Source organism: Lutjanus erythropterus, chromosome 11 (assembly GCF_056507025.1).
Source record: "Lutjanus erythropterus isolate fLutEry1 chromosome 11, fLutEry1.hap2, whole genome shotgun sequence".
NCBI classification, from domain to species: domain Eukaryota; kingdom Metazoa; phylum Chordata; class Actinopteri; order Lutjaniformes; family Lutjanidae; genus Lutjanus; species Lutjanus erythropterus.
This window is the reverse complement of record NC_139327.1, coordinates 23,542,085-23,558,957: the sequence shown is the minus strand read 5'-3', so window position 1 is coordinate 23,558,957 and position 16,873 is coordinate 23,542,085. Positions and strand designations below refer to the sequence as shown.

The window sequence follows — 16,873 nt, the reverse complement described above, 5'->3', positions numbered from 1 at the left end:
CCTAAGTTACATGTAGAACCATCCAGAACTTGTGGAAAATCAGGGACTTTTCTGTTGAGTTATTTGGCTTTTTTTTTGACAGAGGACTCCAGCTGTTTTATGCCCCAGTTACAGCCTCCCAGACCTGCAGCTTCTCACCAAATATTCATTTATTTTTAATGTACTAAATGTTTGTTCAGACTGTTAAGAATCTTGACCCTTGAGTCATGAATTCAGTAGTCTCGAAAAACTTAAAATGATATAAAAACAACCACGAACTGGATTCTCCTATAAAACAGTTTTTATACCCTAATCTGTTACTAATCACCTGTGTGGGCGATCGGCCAGTAACTAAGAGAGTAAGAAGCAGAAATGCCTCTTTGGATGCACAAAGAAATCAATCACCTCTCTTGGCTTGAAGTTCCCTCTTAACTCATGGCAGCAGAAAAAATGCATTAGAAGACAAAAAGTGTCCTCTCAGGTTTTGGAATATTTTCCACAAATAAAAAGTGATGTCTCTGCACAGATTTCACTCTTGCATGACGATTTTACCTGCAGCCATCCTGAGCCCAGATTATGTCAGAATGCTTGTTTTTGCCCGTCCGTCCCATTTTCATGAATGCAATGTCTCAAGAACACCTGAAGGGAATTTCTTGAAACTTGGCACATGGTGACCTACACAAAACACGTTTTTGGCCATAACACAGGATGGCACACGCTACTTATGAAAAATACCACACAAATATCTACTAGAATAAAATGATGAGCTGATGGCATTTTATATTCTTCACTATGTGTATTATATTAGTACATACATGGATTTAAACTGGAACTTGACTGGTTGGCAGAGGCATACAAACATAAGGTGGTAATTCTACTTAAACATTTTTACACTGTGAAATATATGTATTGTTGTTATTGTTATTTTGAAAGTAGATTCTTTGATTTTTTTTTAATTTCATGATCAGAGTTGTTATTCACCATAGCAGAGGCTAACTGACAACATTCAAAACAACTTTATTTGGAAAGATTAATTTGCACAAATGTGTGTTTCTCCGGGCGGAAAGGTTGACCAGTGTGTTTCACCCTAGTTAGACCGGTGACTTCCTCTGGTGACTCACTCAGCTGACATCCCTATGCGACTCATTTTGATGATGTCACACATTATACTGAGGTCATGTCATCAGCATCACCAATATGAGTAACCCGGGTGATGCGTGAACATGCAGACGTGTCAGTCGCTCATGGGTACTTAAACTCGCATGTGGACATTCACATCAGCAGAGAGAGGAGATGAAATCTGAAACCACCACCTACTGACACTATCTCACAACGTATTACGAAGAGAAGACACTCCCCAGAGGATGTGTGTGATTGTGCCCCACATCCCTCTGAGCCTGCATGTAAAGTATGACATCATCTCTGTGCGAGGTGTGACCCTGCATGTACGGCATCCCTAATGGGACATTAGAAGCGGATCAAACGTCTAATGTATCAGCATTAGGGAGGAATAAGTCATGTGTGTGTCATGTCCCCACAGATACTCAGCTCAGCGTTTTCCTAGTCCTAATGCATACAATGTGTGTGTGTGTGTGTGAGTGTGTGTGTGTAATGTATGGTTATCACATTAGGGCTGGTCATAACTCAGACAGTAAAAGCACGTAGACACCTCCTGTTATTCTTTCTCTCTGCCAACTGATCTGTCTTTTCTTTCACTCATCCTCTGCTTCTCTGTCTGTCATCATGTCAGTCTGTATATATTTACCTGAAACAGACAAGAATAGATTACATTAAAGATAAAGAAAGTATTGACAATGAGTAAAATAAACTCAATCAAGGGGAATTTATTTTTAAAGACTGACAAGACATGATAATGAAATGACAGCTGAGTACATGTCAGCTGTATATTCCATAAATATTTGACAAAGACAGTCACATGAATCAAGGCAAACACTAGAGATTAAAGCTTTAACATCGGGCTTTATTGCAGCAATTACAGGAATCAAAGACAATGGCAGCAATCCATGATTAAAAAAAGAAACACTTCAGAGTTGTTGTCTGTCACTCCGTTGTCATAATTCATCATAAAGCCTGAAGGCAGTTGATGGACAGACACATGAAGAAGATATTTGCCTGTCAAAAAACACACAGACATTTAGGTCGAAACTGGACTAAATATAATCTTAACTCAAAGTCAAGGCACTCACTGAGCAAACTTTATTTGCTGATGAGGCGATAGGCAGTTAAAAGCCATAGAAGTGGACCTTGAGTATTTTGATGTTTTTGTTTGTTTCCGAGGTCAAGAATGAAATTTCCTTCTCTGACAAAACTTGATTGAGAAGAATTTTAGATGTCAAGGTTACATACTGTATAAATGTTGTTTAAACTGTTTTTCAACATTGAAATATACTCTGTACTCTCTATATTCCCTACAATGGATGGTTAGTCTGCCCTGAGTTTGTAGAGCATTGGAAAAATCACTCATTTTACCTTGCAGACCTTGCTAATCTGCCACTGCTTCGATCTGTTCATTTGTTTGGGTTAATGTGCGACTTCAGTGAACCCAAGCCAACAGTTTAAAACACAGAAGTCACAAAATAACACAAGTGGACTGACACATCAAGTAGACCAGAAACTCCCATGTTTTGTAAGGTAATATTACCTTGTCTGGTTGTTTGGCAGAGAGTGATATGTGGTTTATTATAATGGTGTGATCACCAGTACATTATTTTAAATATTTCCGGGCTGCTGTCCCAGTGTTTCCACCACTTTTTGGAGACATTGTGAAAATGTCACTTTATATCACCGGGAAGTCACTTCAGTGCCCCACTAAGGCAGGGTTACTACTACGTTTTAAGTGTAAAGTTGCAGTAACGTTGCAGCAATGTCACATTTTTTGTTGTAGTGTTGCAGTAACATTGCTGTAACATAATGTGGCTACATCATAAAAGAATTAATGTCACAATCCAATGTTGCAGCAGCATACTGTGTTTGTATGGCTACTGTAGAATCTGAACTGTCCCTTTAAAATGCTGCTGAAACAAGATTTACAAGTAACTTAGATGTGTAAAACATATTCACTTTTCCACAAACTGTATTACAGTTTTAATGTAGACATCTTTTAACATGCAAATCGTCAAAACAAGAAAGCAAACAACGTGTTTGCAGCATTGAGCCACTAACTCTGCTCAACAGTTTGAGTTGATATTAAGATAATTTTATTCTCCAATTTCACAAAAAACATGGCAACGACTGGTGCTACGATTAGATGTATTTCCATTACTGCTGCAGGCTATCCTATTGACTAAAGTTTGGGCCCTCAGGATGTCACAGCCGGATTATTTTAGACTTTTTAATCAGTTTTGAAACATAAATGACGCCCACAAGATCGACAACAACACTTTCATCCTCATTCATATCAACACAATGCAGCTAGAAGCATTATTCATTTGTATTGAGCAGCAGGTAATCCGACAAACAATGCTTTCTTATTTACAGACGCGACCTGGGAGAGATTAATTAGGCGATGTGAGTGGCTGCCTGTCTAAATATGAAAAGACGTAAACAGGCAAAGTATTCAAAGTGCATCGATCCTGGCAGTCAGAGGCTTTGAGTGATGTAGTGGCAGCAGCCTGCAGACCTGATAATGATGATGTTACCAGAGGATCATCTTCCCTTCCCGTTTATCAGCTACTGCCTTACTGGAACCGCTCGAACACTCAGGATCAGGTTTCTTTTAGTGTGTGTGTGTGTGTGTGTGTGTGTGTGTGTGTGTGTGTGTGTGTGTGTGTGTGCGTGTGTGCTCAGCTCACCAGTCTAATAATGAGAGGTTAACAGAGAGCCAGCCTGGCCATAATAATGTGTAAAAGATTGAATTTAGCACCATGGACAGGCACACTAAAAGTGCTGACAGGCTCTGTGACCTCTCATATCCTCACACACACACACACACACACACACACACACACACACACACACATACACACACACACACTGATGGAGAGGCAATATGTTCCACCAGGCACAAACTCACAGGAGAGAGCACACACGCCATCCAACCAGTGTGTGTGTCACACAGTGCAGGTTAATACTGTGAAGCACAGAGTAATTTTCTCTCTGTCGCCGCGCGGCCTCACGCTGTGGAAACGACAACACATTAACTGTTAAACAAGACACCTTAGACCCCGGGGTGGGAGCTGAGACAGGAAGAGGGAGACACGGAGAGGGTGGGCGGGTGAGGAGAAACAATAAAGAGACCGAGGAAAAAAAGAGAATTGTGGAGGTTTTCGTGGGTGGGGAAATAAGAACGATAATTTCCAATGTGGAGGCAAAGTGGGAAGAAGGTTTAGAAAAGGTGAAAATGGAAGCAGACGAGGAGGAAAACATTGAAACATCAAATTCTGCAGGTAAGGGATAATGTACAGTGGGGGTGGTGCAAGGGTGATGCAAGTGGAGGCGTCTTAAATCACCCTGAAGGCATTTATTTGGCAATAATGACCCACTTACTGTACATTATCCTACTTATTACATGGATGCTTACTCAAAAAAAATCAATAACTGGACACAAAACGTTAATTTCAAAATGATTTTATTGATTTAATCAGAACTTGGTCCATAGCAACGATGTGTTCTTCATTGAAATGGTCTGCTTTTCAGAAATAACAAACCTTAGAATGTTTAACTGACCAATCAGAATCAAGTATTTAAGTATTTAACAAAACGTCATAATAATGGTGCTAAGTTGACCATGCTCCATTACAGGAAAAAGCTTTTTTGTGCTTGTCAACAACACAGTAGGAGTATTTTGTGCACAAACACATCATAGGTCGTTGAGGTTCGGACTTCAGGGGGTATTCCAGTTGAAATCTCCAACTAGGAACTTGGAAATTCCAACTTCCCAGTTCAAATGGAGCATAACTGAGTAACTGGTGACTGAGCCTTCTTAAGTCCTGCCCATTTTTGATCTGTGCTCCAGTATAAGGTAAACCAGGAACAGTTTGGCAGTCAATATATTAATAACATATCCAATGCAATTATAAAAAGAAGAAGGAGGGGGCAACTCTGATTTCATGTATTTTAACTTTATCTGCACTACTGTAATATACTGTGGTACAGGCCTAAGACTGAGTAACTTTGTAAGCTGTGTCAGAAAATCATAGTTTATAGTAACATGGCAAGTGAAGCTATGGTAGACTCAATAAAAAGACATTTGTAGAGATGTTGTGGATTCTTGTCCATTTTTTCTAAAACTAGAGTGAGCATGTAGTTGGTAGAAGAAGAAGAGTGATGTGAAGCTGCAATAGAGAGCAGCTCCCTTTTGTTCGTTAGAACAGGCACAACTCAAGACGTCAAGACTCAAGAACAGGAGAATATGTTTTAGTATTATTATTATTTTTGGGGCATTTTGGCCTTTAATTGATAAGAACAGCTGAAGACATGACAGGAAAGGTGGCAGAGAGAGAGGGGGGTGACATGTAGTAAATGAGCTGAACCAGAGGCCGCTGCAGAGGACCGACAACCTCTGTATACGGGACACACACTCTATCAGCTGAGCTACAGGGACACTCCAGGACAGGAGAAAGTTAACCGAGGTTCTGCTGGGTACCAAACTTACTCCGCTGTCATTGGAGCACAGAGCGGAGAGTTAGGACAGTTCAATTGATAACCCCCTCCATCAAAAGAGATTAAAGTGTGACTAAAAATAAGGGAACTTCATAAACAGTGTTTAGTTATCGAAGAAATAATCAATATGGGTGAATTTCGCCCTTTGAAGGATTGTCTGCGCTATCACTCTGCTATCAGCTCACTGTCATCTGATTAGAACAAGCAATGCACAGACGAAGAGCCTACAGAGCACTTTAGATTTGCTTTAGAGTATATTTTAAATACCTGTCACTTTAAGATGTCATTTAGACACACAGGAAAAATGATGCATAAAAGCACTTGACTTGACAGCAGATAATCTGCCTTTAAAAAGGAGTGAAGAGCAATTTGTTTATCATGAATAGATGCTGAAATGGATGTTGGTTGATGGTGTGTTGGGGGAGGGAGCAGGGAAAAGAAGAATTGCACGTGTCTTTTTCAAATAACTTTTATGTGTGATTCTTTGTCTTCACATGCTTCTAAAATCTCGATTTAACTTCTTGTTGAATTTCATTTTAGATGTTTTTTCAGACTCCCGATCATCAAGGAGAAAGACAAGTCCAAGAAGGCCACATCACTAGTGTTTTCCACATAAAAACTGGGGCTAATTCCATCTTCTGCTTTTTCTCCCAGGAGGTTATTTTGAAGAGAGCAGCCGACCTGGTAGAAGCCCTCTACGGTTTGCCCCATAACAACCAGGTAACGAACGCACAGATGCAAACATCCACAATTAAAGCAAAACAAGAGAATGAAAATGTTATTTTGGCTGTTTGTTGTTTTTGGTAATTACTCTTCGGTGCTTTTCTTCGTCCTGCAGGAGATCATCCTAAAGCGCGCAGCGGACATTGCAGAAGCTCTCTACAGCGTTCCACGAGGACACACCCAGCTCTCTGGCTCCACCCACAGCGGCATGATGGGGGTCAACTCCTTCACCGGGCAGCTGTCGGTCAACGTCTCTGAACCCACACAGGCCAATCAGGGTAAGAGTTTGGAGTGTTTATCATCATAGTGTAGAGTCATTTTAATGAGTTCAGTGAGTTCAATGAGTTCAAATATCAGTTCGGTCAGTTTTGCATTTACAGACTCCTTGGACAAGTTAATAATATTATGTAACATCCAGTTAGACTTTTTACATAAAGCTTGCTGAGACCATAGTCTGTATATTATACTCCACTGGTTGCAAAAAGTAGTATGTAACATTATGGCAAAATGACCCTACTTCTTGCTTGATTCATCACCTCAGGAAACAGTTTCCTAACAAGTTTATGGTCTCAGTCACAAGTTTTAAGTCTTCATCAATACAGCACAATGTTCATTTTGTAAATTATGGTCATATTATAGTAAAATAGATGATAAAGCAGGGTATGCTTTAGGACAGGGCTACCATGTCACTGACAAGTCTCTCCTGTGCAACACACAGGGCTCACGAAACTCAGATCAGACTGTAAAACTAAGGAGCGTTGATCAAATATGGATCAATATTCTGTTACTGCCTATTTCTCACCTCTAATGTTTTCAGAAACATGTTTGCATGTATTATGACAGACTTTGTGGCCTGACAGGCTATTTCCTGCTGAGTGACCAGGCCAAATCCAAGCACCACCCAAGTCACAATTCATCTCCCACCAGCTCTACCCTCTCATCCAAATATAGTCAGTTCTTTCTTCAAAAAAAAACCCAACTGTGACCTGACTGTGATGGTACCTGAGAACATTTTGCTAGAGGGGCATTTCCAAAAATGGCACTAGAGGGTATTCCTAAGTGTCAGTTTGCAAATATACTGTACATCACCACTTCTGAAGTAGAACTGACATATTTGTTGGGAAATCATCATCAGAGAGATGTCGTTTGTTGTTCCCGCTTGTGTTCAATCAAAGTAAAGTTCTTATTACCGAAAATACATTATATTATATGGGCATGATGGGGAGTAAATAAAGGTATAAATTCTGTAATATTTCTCTCCAAGTTTTGCAGCAATTGAAATTATTGTAAACATGACACCTTTTATCTTAACCTAAACATGGATAAAATCTGGTTATTTATTCATTTCTTGGCCACCATAATAAGCTCCCACTGCTCAGCAATTCCTTTTTATGTGTGCATTTGCTCGCACTTCCAAAGTTGGTGTCAGAAAAGAGAAGAAGTAACCAAATTTTTGGACATCTCTCATCTAAATTTCCAACCTTAAAGCCGTCACAGGGAACTTTTATATTTTGTTGATTTTGGAGGACCTTGTGGACAGAAGCAGCTGTGTTTACACCATAATAACCACAAAGTATAACATCATAAATAAAATTATCTCTACTGCTTCATTTTAATTGGTAATTTTGTTACTCGCTGTGAATTTGTCTGGAAAAATGTAAACACAGGCTGGTTTTATCATTTCAAGGAGAATCCTACCCGGTGGTAAGAACAACTAGTCTTCTCACTGATGACCCTGTAAACTTATGTAGGTCATAAAGAGGCATCAGTAATAAATTGAGACTGTTTTATAACCAGTTTAAAACGCCTTGTTGTAGCTTTAACTCGTGCAGAACTGCCTGATTTATATCATCAGTGACCGGTGTTCGCATCACTTCAACTGTCCAGTCACCACATTCTCCTCTTCCTCTCCATCGCACGTCTGCAGGTTTCGTGCGCAGCAGCAGTAGCGTGTCCCCTCATGGTTACGTGCCCAGCTCCACGCCTCAGCAGACCAATTACACCTCAGTTACCAGCTCCATGAACGGCTACGCTAACAACACCGGCATGACCAACCTGGGAGGCTCGCCCACTTTTCTCAACGGCTCCGCAGCCAACTCGCCTTATGCTAGTGAGTACACATGTACTGCACTGACATGAGTATACGCACACACTTCACAATCACATGCTACACCCGGGGAGAAAAAAATCATTTTACAAGCTATTAGTGACTTTTCTGTGGAAGAACATGAATCAAACTGCACTGAGGTTCCTTACTACGGGGTCGTTTCAGCTGCTTTGTGGAAAAATATCTCCCTCAACTGTCAGAAAACACGTGAGCGTTTCAAATTAACTAAACTGCCACAGAGCTACTTCAAACCGCAGTTTACGTATCCAGCAGATTAATTACAGGTGCTCAACGCTGCATACATGCATGCAGACATGCTGTAGCTACACACGTCTGTGGGCTAAAAAGTGAAAGTCTCAGATCTGCCGTGTGGAGATTCCCCCATGGGGCTTTCTGTCTCTGTGTCTTCAAAACCAATCACCAGCTCACAGCTCCGTGTTGTCCTCCCTCCGTCTCCTCCCTCCTTCCCTCGCGGCCTTTCATCTGACAGCCACACCTCTTCCCTCTCTGTTGGTTAATTGCACCCCTTTTCCCATTTAGCAGAAGGAGAGGGAGAAACAGGGAGAGAGAGATAGGAGGGAAAGAGGGATCCAGAGAGACTGTGTTTATTTTCTGATTATTTCTCACTGATGAGGAAGGTGATGATGAACATGTGAACATCTGACTCTGGATCAGTATGGGAACCTGCATGTGTCACTAAGTACATTTTCACCATTTACAGAACACACTAAGTGGCCAAAAGTGTGTGGACAAGTGAACATGAAATGTATATGTGAATTTTTTTAACATCATTTCCATGTCTTTCCTAAACAGTGGTCATCAGTATGCTGCCTTAATACTGTAAAAATGAAAACGTTGAGAAAACTCAAAAATTCAAGCCATCTTACCCAACTGAAATCCTTAAGTTTTACCAACTAAAAATGTTTTGTTGAGGTAATTTACTTTACTTAGTAGTTTACTTAGTAGCATCTCTCCTGTGTGCTTGTTTGTACTTTCAGGTATGAGATTTATTTTTGTTGAAATTCCAGCAGTTCCTGATTTTGCAGCTTCATAATAAAAGCTTTTAAATAACAAATAATGGTAGACTTTTATTTTGAAGGATTTAAAACAGCTACATTTTACAAGACAAGTGTGTCATCAGTTAAAGACAGCTTCATGTTGGTAGTGGAATTGCAAATCCTTCTTATGCTGGACTGACATGCCAAGTCAAACCAAGTCAAGCCACCATAAGTGTATGGAAAAGGAGTTTAGTGAGGTTGAGCTCTGGTCTGGCTCACAGTCCATTTCTTTAATTTCATCACAAAGGGCGAACGCTGAAAGCTCACAAACTATAAAACACTATATTAATTTGTTTTTATATAGTTGTCGCTTTGTCCACGGAGACAAAAGTCATGTTAAAATACTAAAGGGCCTTCGTCAAACTGATGCCACACAGAAGCGGCATCTTGTCTGAAAAATATCAGTCTGTGCTCTTACATTAAGATTTCCCTGACTGAAGGGCCCACTTTGACTTAACATCTTGAAAATATGTAACGTACATTATTACTATATTTCTAATGTAACCGCTGAAACAATTAACTGAAGAAACAATGAATGAATCAATGAATTAACCATAATCTGTTTCTTTCCTTTATCCTCACCCTCCATCCATACTCCACTCTTTTCTTCTTTATCCCACCTCCTTCTCTCCTTCTCCTTATTCCTCCCAACTCCCCAGTCGTCCCATCCAGTCCCACCATGGCCTCCTCCACCTCTCTCCCCTCCAACTGCTCCTCCTCTTCTGGCGTCTTCTCCTTTTCTCCGGCCAACATGGTGTCGGCGGCCGTTAAGCAGAAGTCCGCCTTCGCTCCAGTGGTCAGGCCCTCCTCCTCCCCTCCGCCCTCCTGTACCAGCGCCAACGGCAACGGGCTCCAAGGTAATTTACCATGACAGCAGCCAGTCAGTCAGAGGATGCTGAGAGGGAGGACTTCCCCACCGCAGGTCGCTTCTTCTCTGGTGGATTTTTGGAAACTATTCTGTCACCCAAGTCCCTGTTAAATGTCACATCGTTGTCTCGCTTGTCTCACAGTGCAGGATTAAATAGCAGGTGCATACTGCATATTCTGTGTTTTAGAGTTGGTCCACCACTTTAGTCCACACTAAAATATCTTCATAACCATTAGATGGATTGCTGTAAAATTTTCTATGGACAGTTGTGGTCACCAAAGGGTGAATCACAATGACAAGGTATATTCATGTCCCTCTCAGGATTAATTGTAATATAATCATTTTACCTTTCATCTAGTATCATCACAGGTGAAAATTTTGACCAATGCAACATCAGCTGTAGTTGGGTTTAGAGCTAATTAGCAAATGTTAGCATGCTAACAGGCTACATTAAGATGGTCAACCTCCAAAACATCAGTTTGTTGACAGTGTTAACATTTTAATTGTGAGCATGTCAGTATTTAGCATTAATCACTCATTGTGACTGAATTGTTAGCTGGATAGCACTGGCCAAAGGTGGGACCAAGTCACTGTTTTCGAGTCCCAAGAAAAATTCAAGCCTTTGCACTAAAGTCCCAAGTTCAAGTTAAACAAGTCATAATATAAGAGTGAGTCTCCAGCCTCAATGTTTTACAAGGTTACTCAGCTGTCAAGCTAACTTTACCTAAGCATTAGTTTGCTAACTGTGTTGATATCAGCTGCTCTTTATGAAACTTCAAATGTCAAAGTTGTTGCATCTCCATCTGTAAATTCTGACCTGCATGTTTTGAATGCTGCAGTTATTTTTTTGTTGATGACTAAATTGTTTTTGTGCAAAATTATCCATGGTATCACAGCGTGTCATGGTTCTCACCTGCAACTTCACCAGATGGCTCAAGTTCAAGTGAAGTCACAAGTTATTGGTGTTAGGGTCCGAGTTGAGCTGCAAGTCTTTTTTTGATTTTGTTGAGGCTAAAGCCATCAAAAGTGTGACTTGAATCCACACTTGTATTTGCATTAGATTACATAAAAATCAGGCGGTTTAAACTCTGAATCATTCCTATCTGGAGTTTTAAATTAACTATGCTGATATTTTGTTTCTTTTTCTGTGAGGGATGAGTCTTAAGTTGATGTAGATTGAGAAGATCTGATTTGTCCTGATGTGTGTACAATGTGATGTAAGGTGGTGATACAAACAAAATCAATGCAAATTCAATCATTACTCATATCAAAACAACAAAATATGTATACTGATATTAATGTTTTCTGTCATTTCCGTGATAAAAATTAGAAATTCTGTCTACTAAAACCGACGTTGTGGTCAGAGACAGGACATACATGAGTTTTCAGTGTCATGGTCATTCATCCTGATGTCATCCATAAAACATACTAAGAATAAGACAGTTTTCTGGTGGGGACAGTTTTATCCAAGTCTCTTGACTTTTAACCCTTCTTCTGATTCTTCTGACCTTCCACCTTTCCTTTGTCATTTCTCTGTCCCTGTCTCTCTCTCTGACTCTCTGTCCTGCCTGTCTCTCTGCCTTTCTCTACCAGATCAAACATTTGTGGACTCTAGCAAGTACTCAACAGCCAGCTCTCTACAAGGCCTGGCCTTCACCTGAAGTATGTCCCTCAGCTCTCTCTTCCTTCAACTCTGTTCACTAACTGCATGTGCATCTTTCTGTGAACTGTAGACTAATTTCAGTCAGTGAGTAACTGACCCTTCCTAAGTTCTGCCCACTTTTTTCTGTGCTCCAGTAACAGTTAAGCTACCTTGATACCCGGCAGAACCTCAGTCAATTTCATTCCTGTTTCCTGCACATAATAGTGATGCATATATAGTTAATATTTGCAAAATGCTTGATTAGCTAGCTAATTGTGTTGCCTAAAGGAGGTGGGACTTCGGATGGGTCAGTTGTCTTTCATGTGTCACATCTTTTACCCCTGAATGACTTTTCACTCACATTTCTTTATATTTCACCTCAACTTCTCTTTTAGGTCACACTTTTTTCTCTCCGTCTTCCCTCTGTCTCATCACCCCTCCATCTTCTTCCTACTTAACTTTTCCATCCACATCTCATCCCGCATCACAAATCTAGCCGTTCTGTTGCCTGGTAACTCCTCCCTGTCTTTCTATTGGCTGGGAAAAAAAGATGGGAAGTTAGTTATTTACCCAAAAAAAGATATTTGGCACAGAGAATTTATTTCTCAACATCACTGGCTTTGTTTAGCTGTGTGTGCCCTTGCTCTTCTATGTGTGTGTGTGTGTGTGTGTGCAGAGAGCATGTGCGGGGGTGTGGGAACTCAAGGCTCAGTCTCAAAGCACAGCTGAAATAAACACACTCCACTTACAGCTATACACACACACTTTCCTCTGTCACACACAGTGGATGATCACACACTGGCAGCTTACTGGGGAGCGATCAACAATGACAGCTGTTCGACTCTCTTGACAGTTTATACTGGCAGCATACCTGCCCTGTGTGTGTGTGTGTGTGTGTGTGCACGCGCATGTGTGTGTGAGAGACAAAGAAAAGAAAAAGGAACAAATGGAGGCTCAACTGAGACAAGACATTTTGTAGATTTTTGTCATGCTGCTACTAAAACTTAATTATTTTGTCTTAAAAGTTTTGAGTCACCATGAAATATAAAACCACATTAAAGGGATAGTTCAGATTATTTGAAGTGAGGTTGTATGAGGTACCCGTATTAACTACAATAGATGGAGGTTGGTACGTCCTCAGTTTGGAGAAGCAGCAGCAGTACCTGTCTAGGAAGCTAAACAATGTACTGCTGTGGACAGGGTCAGCTGCAAAACGTATTATAACCACTAAAAAAACATGCACCATTTTACTTTGCCACCAGACAGCCTTTTCTGACAAGAAACATCGCTTTCTCTAAACCAACCAAACTCTACAGGCAAAATCAGTCATTTTTACCCTGCAGAAAATGCGAGTTGCTGGTCTTCGGCTTCCTCGATCTGTTACTTTGTTTGTGCTACAGTGTGACTTTGGTGTTTAAAAGAGGATAGTTCAGATTCACAGAAGTCACATAATAACACAAACAAACTAACAAATTGATGCAGCAATAGACCAACAGCATCCACGTTTTGCAAGGTAAAATGGCAAAAGGTAAAATGGTTTGGAGAAAATTAATGGCAGTTTCCATCAGAAAAAGCTGCCTGACGGCAAAGTAAAGCAGTGAAAATATTCTTTAATATATAGTACACATAGTGTACACTTAAACTGATAGAGAACTTTTTAAGGTGCACCTTTTAAAATTGTTAAAATACGTTTTGTTGTTGACAACACCGTTCTGGTACGCTACTGTAAATAATATATTTACTATCAATAAGTACCTCATACAAGTAACCCGAACTATCCCTTTAATCATTTCTACATTCTGTTTGTGTGTCACTTTGGGCTGGGCTCTGCCTCTCACATGTTGACACCCATCCCTTGGGTTTAAATACAACATACGCCATGATGCAATCTGTCAGGCACACACACACACAAACATACAGTAAAACACACCAACTGTTCCTGCGCAGAATTAAATGTGTGTGTGTGTGTGTGTGTGTGTGTGTGTGTGTGTGTGTGTGTGTGTGTGTGTGTGTGTGTGTGCACACAGAGCCAACTTAGATGATGTGTCCCTGCTAACATGCACTGATTTATTCCTCTATTGATGTTTTAAATGTCGCTGCAGTCACACAGCTGCACAGATGGGAAAACATATTGATGTATTTACGAGGGAATTTTTTTATGACGTTGAAAATATTTGGCTGTGTTTTAAAAGTTTTTTTTTTTTCTCTCTTCTCGTCTCCTCTGTTTCTTTTTCCACCCAACAGCAATCCCGGGAATGATCGTCCCACCCATGTAAAGGTGTGAGTGCATGACTGTGTGTGTGACTGTGTGTGTGTGAGATGGATCAAGCACACTCACGCCGATCCTGGCAGAGGACCTCGGCGCGAGTCAGACTCCGGTCGGGGATGGAAGCAGCTGTCCCGATCTGAAGGAACAAACCCAACTCAGGCCCTTTCTAAACACAAAAACAACTGCGAGAAAACAGACGAAAAACAAAAAAAAAAACAATGACTGTTTGCAAGGAAATGCGTTGTTTAGACTTTGTACACCTTGATGCTTTTATAGGAGAACGGCCACGCCTACATTACGACTCTCCACGGACACAGGAAGTGTATTTATTTTGGAGAGAATCCACTTTTTCCCTCGAGTGATTTGTTTTTCTTTTCGTGCAACAGTTAACGTGTGATAATCATCTTCTAACTGTATCTCACATGAAGGGATTTTCTAGTTATGAAGTTTGGTCATTAATGAAGGATTATAATGTGAAGAATACCTGACGATGATGACGATGATGATGATGATGATGAGTGAAAATGATGATGATGAAGAGGCTGAAGGATTCATACGGGGTCAAACCCAGCCGACACAGACAAGCCAGACCAGACACACACACTTTCACTTTCCCCTTGCCAAATCCACACTGCTGTTTATCTTTCAGTGCAAACGCTCGTCTTCCTCTGCATTTAAAGGGATAGTTCAGATAGTTGAAGTGGAGTTATATAAGGTACTTATCGATAGTCAGCTACCTTCAAAAAGGTCCACCTAAAAACAAATCAGTGTCACTATAAGTGTACGCTATATTTGGAATATTTTCACCACTTTACGTTGCTGTCAGGCAGGCAGCACTGTTACACAATCCGAATATCCCTCTGTCCAAACCAACCAAACTCCACAGGCAAAAACATTTTTTTAAGGCTTATTGTGTGACTTTGGTGTTTGAAAAAGTTACTTCAGATTCACCAAAGGCACAAAATAAAACAAACAAACAAACTAATGGGCAGAACATCCACTCCTGTGTTCTGTGAGGTAAAATCACTGATTTCAACAGTGGAGTTGGTTGGTTTGGAGGCAGCAGTATTTGGCTTCTGTAACAGTGGTTTCCTGTCAAAAAAGGCTGTCTGATTAAAGTAAAATGGTGATAATATTCTAAATGTAACAGACACTTAAACTGATATAGATTTTTTGTTTGTTTGTTTGTTTGTTTTTAAGTGGTTAAAACACCTTTCACAGCTTCCTCGCTGCTGCCCCTCCCTGCTTCTGCAAACTGGGGGTGTGCTGACCACCATCTACTGTAGGTAATACACTGACTATCGATAAGTACCTCAAACAACCCTATTTCAAATAATCCAAAGTACCCCTTGAATCCATCAGCTGAAGGATTCAGACTCTGCCTGTCCTGCCTGTGAATGATGCTGCAGTTTTAGCCATTCAAGAAATAACAATGTTTACTTTGAGCTCGTTTCTGCTCCAGTGCGCTGCATTTACTATAAAAAGAAATCTGTCTTTCAGCCAACAGAAGCTGCAGAGAGAAAGATAATTCAGTCATTAAAAAAACCAAAAGAAATATATTTCCACCATGCAAGATTTAACAGAGGAATTAAACTTGCCACAGTGCTATATTAGTATAAATTTGATGAGCTGACTGTAAAAAGGCCATAAATAAGTGCAGCTTCCTTTCAGGGGAGTGTGTGATTACTGGGTGCCAACAGCAGCTTCACTGTAGACGATTTGACCCTACAACTCTGCCACAAGTCCGTCCATCTGCCCCAGTTCCTACATGACCTGTTTTACGGATCGGACACAGCCACAGTGACCTCCATGAGAGGGAAAACATGTCTTAAAGACTGCTGCCATTTTGACTTTTCAGTTTTGTTGTGAGAGTTTCCTTCCCAAACCTTTGTCTTAAAATATAAAACTTTCTGGTTTTGTTTTTCTTTTGGTTTGCCGTGTTGTTATTATTTTTTTTACTGTGATTAGTCGGCCAATCAGATTGTGTTTCCTTTGTCACTTTTCTGGTGTGATTGATAACTTCAGAGAGGAAATTATCCAATGGTGTGTCTTAAATGCTGCACTGCAAAGAATGTCAAGTCAGTAAATCTTCAACTAAGTCTTATTTCGTAAAAACATCTGTCACTGAGGTAGAGTACACTTTTTTAAATCTTTATTTTTTATTTTTATTAACCTTTATCTAACCGGGAGAGTCCCACAGAGTTTAAAATCTCTTTTTCAAGGGCCAAGACAAGTTACAGACAGAAACACAGAAGGACAAAAAATATGATAAACAAGCATTGAGAAAAAGAGAACATTTTTAGGAGTCATGTAGTAAAAACACTGATATCCTTAAGAATCTGCCTCTAACAGCATTTAACAAGATGAATTCTTTGAGTTTCAAGTCATTCTGCAACATATTCCATACTGAGGGTGCAGAACAAGCTGCACTTCAGTTAATTTTTTTTTTTACGGTGTGACTGTATTTAAAATGACACACATTTGCATCTCATTTTGCACTTATTTTCTTAAAAGTAAAGATAAGGTATGAATTTCCATGCCTTGTAAAAAAAAGAGACATTTTTTGCAGTGCAGGACAGTTATCCAGCGACATGTCTTAAATGAG

The 16,873-nt window shown here is 40.2% G+C and overlaps 1 protein-coding gene across 3 annotated transcripts in view; it reads left to right on the top strand.

The window, feature by feature from the left end:
• Positions 1 to 14,766, top strand: part of LOC146319124 (transcription factor COE1) — a 132,638-nt gene extending 117,872 nt beyond the window's left edge. For 2 of the 3 annotated variants that reach the window (XM_084729723.1, XM_084729721.1), the window contains exons 12-17: positions 6,256 to 6,321; positions 6,440 to 6,602; positions 8,252 to 8,434; positions 10,149 to 10,346; positions 11,951 to 12,019; positions 14,244 to 14,766. In XM_084729723.1, the coding sequence (XP_084585849.1) occupies positions 6,256 to 6,321; positions 6,440 to 6,602; positions 8,252 to 8,434; positions 10,149 to 10,346; positions 11,951 to 12,018 (678 nt within the window). In that variant the 3' untranslated portion in view covers position 12,019; positions 14,244 to 14,766. The remainder of the gene's footprint in view (positions 1 to 6,255; positions 6,322 to 6,439; positions 6,603 to 8,251; positions 8,435 to 10,148; positions 10,347 to 11,950; positions 12,020 to 14,243) is intronic. The other variant, XM_084729724.1, reaches the window with a different exon arrangement.
• Positions 14,767 to 16,873: the final 2,107 nt, after the last annotated feature.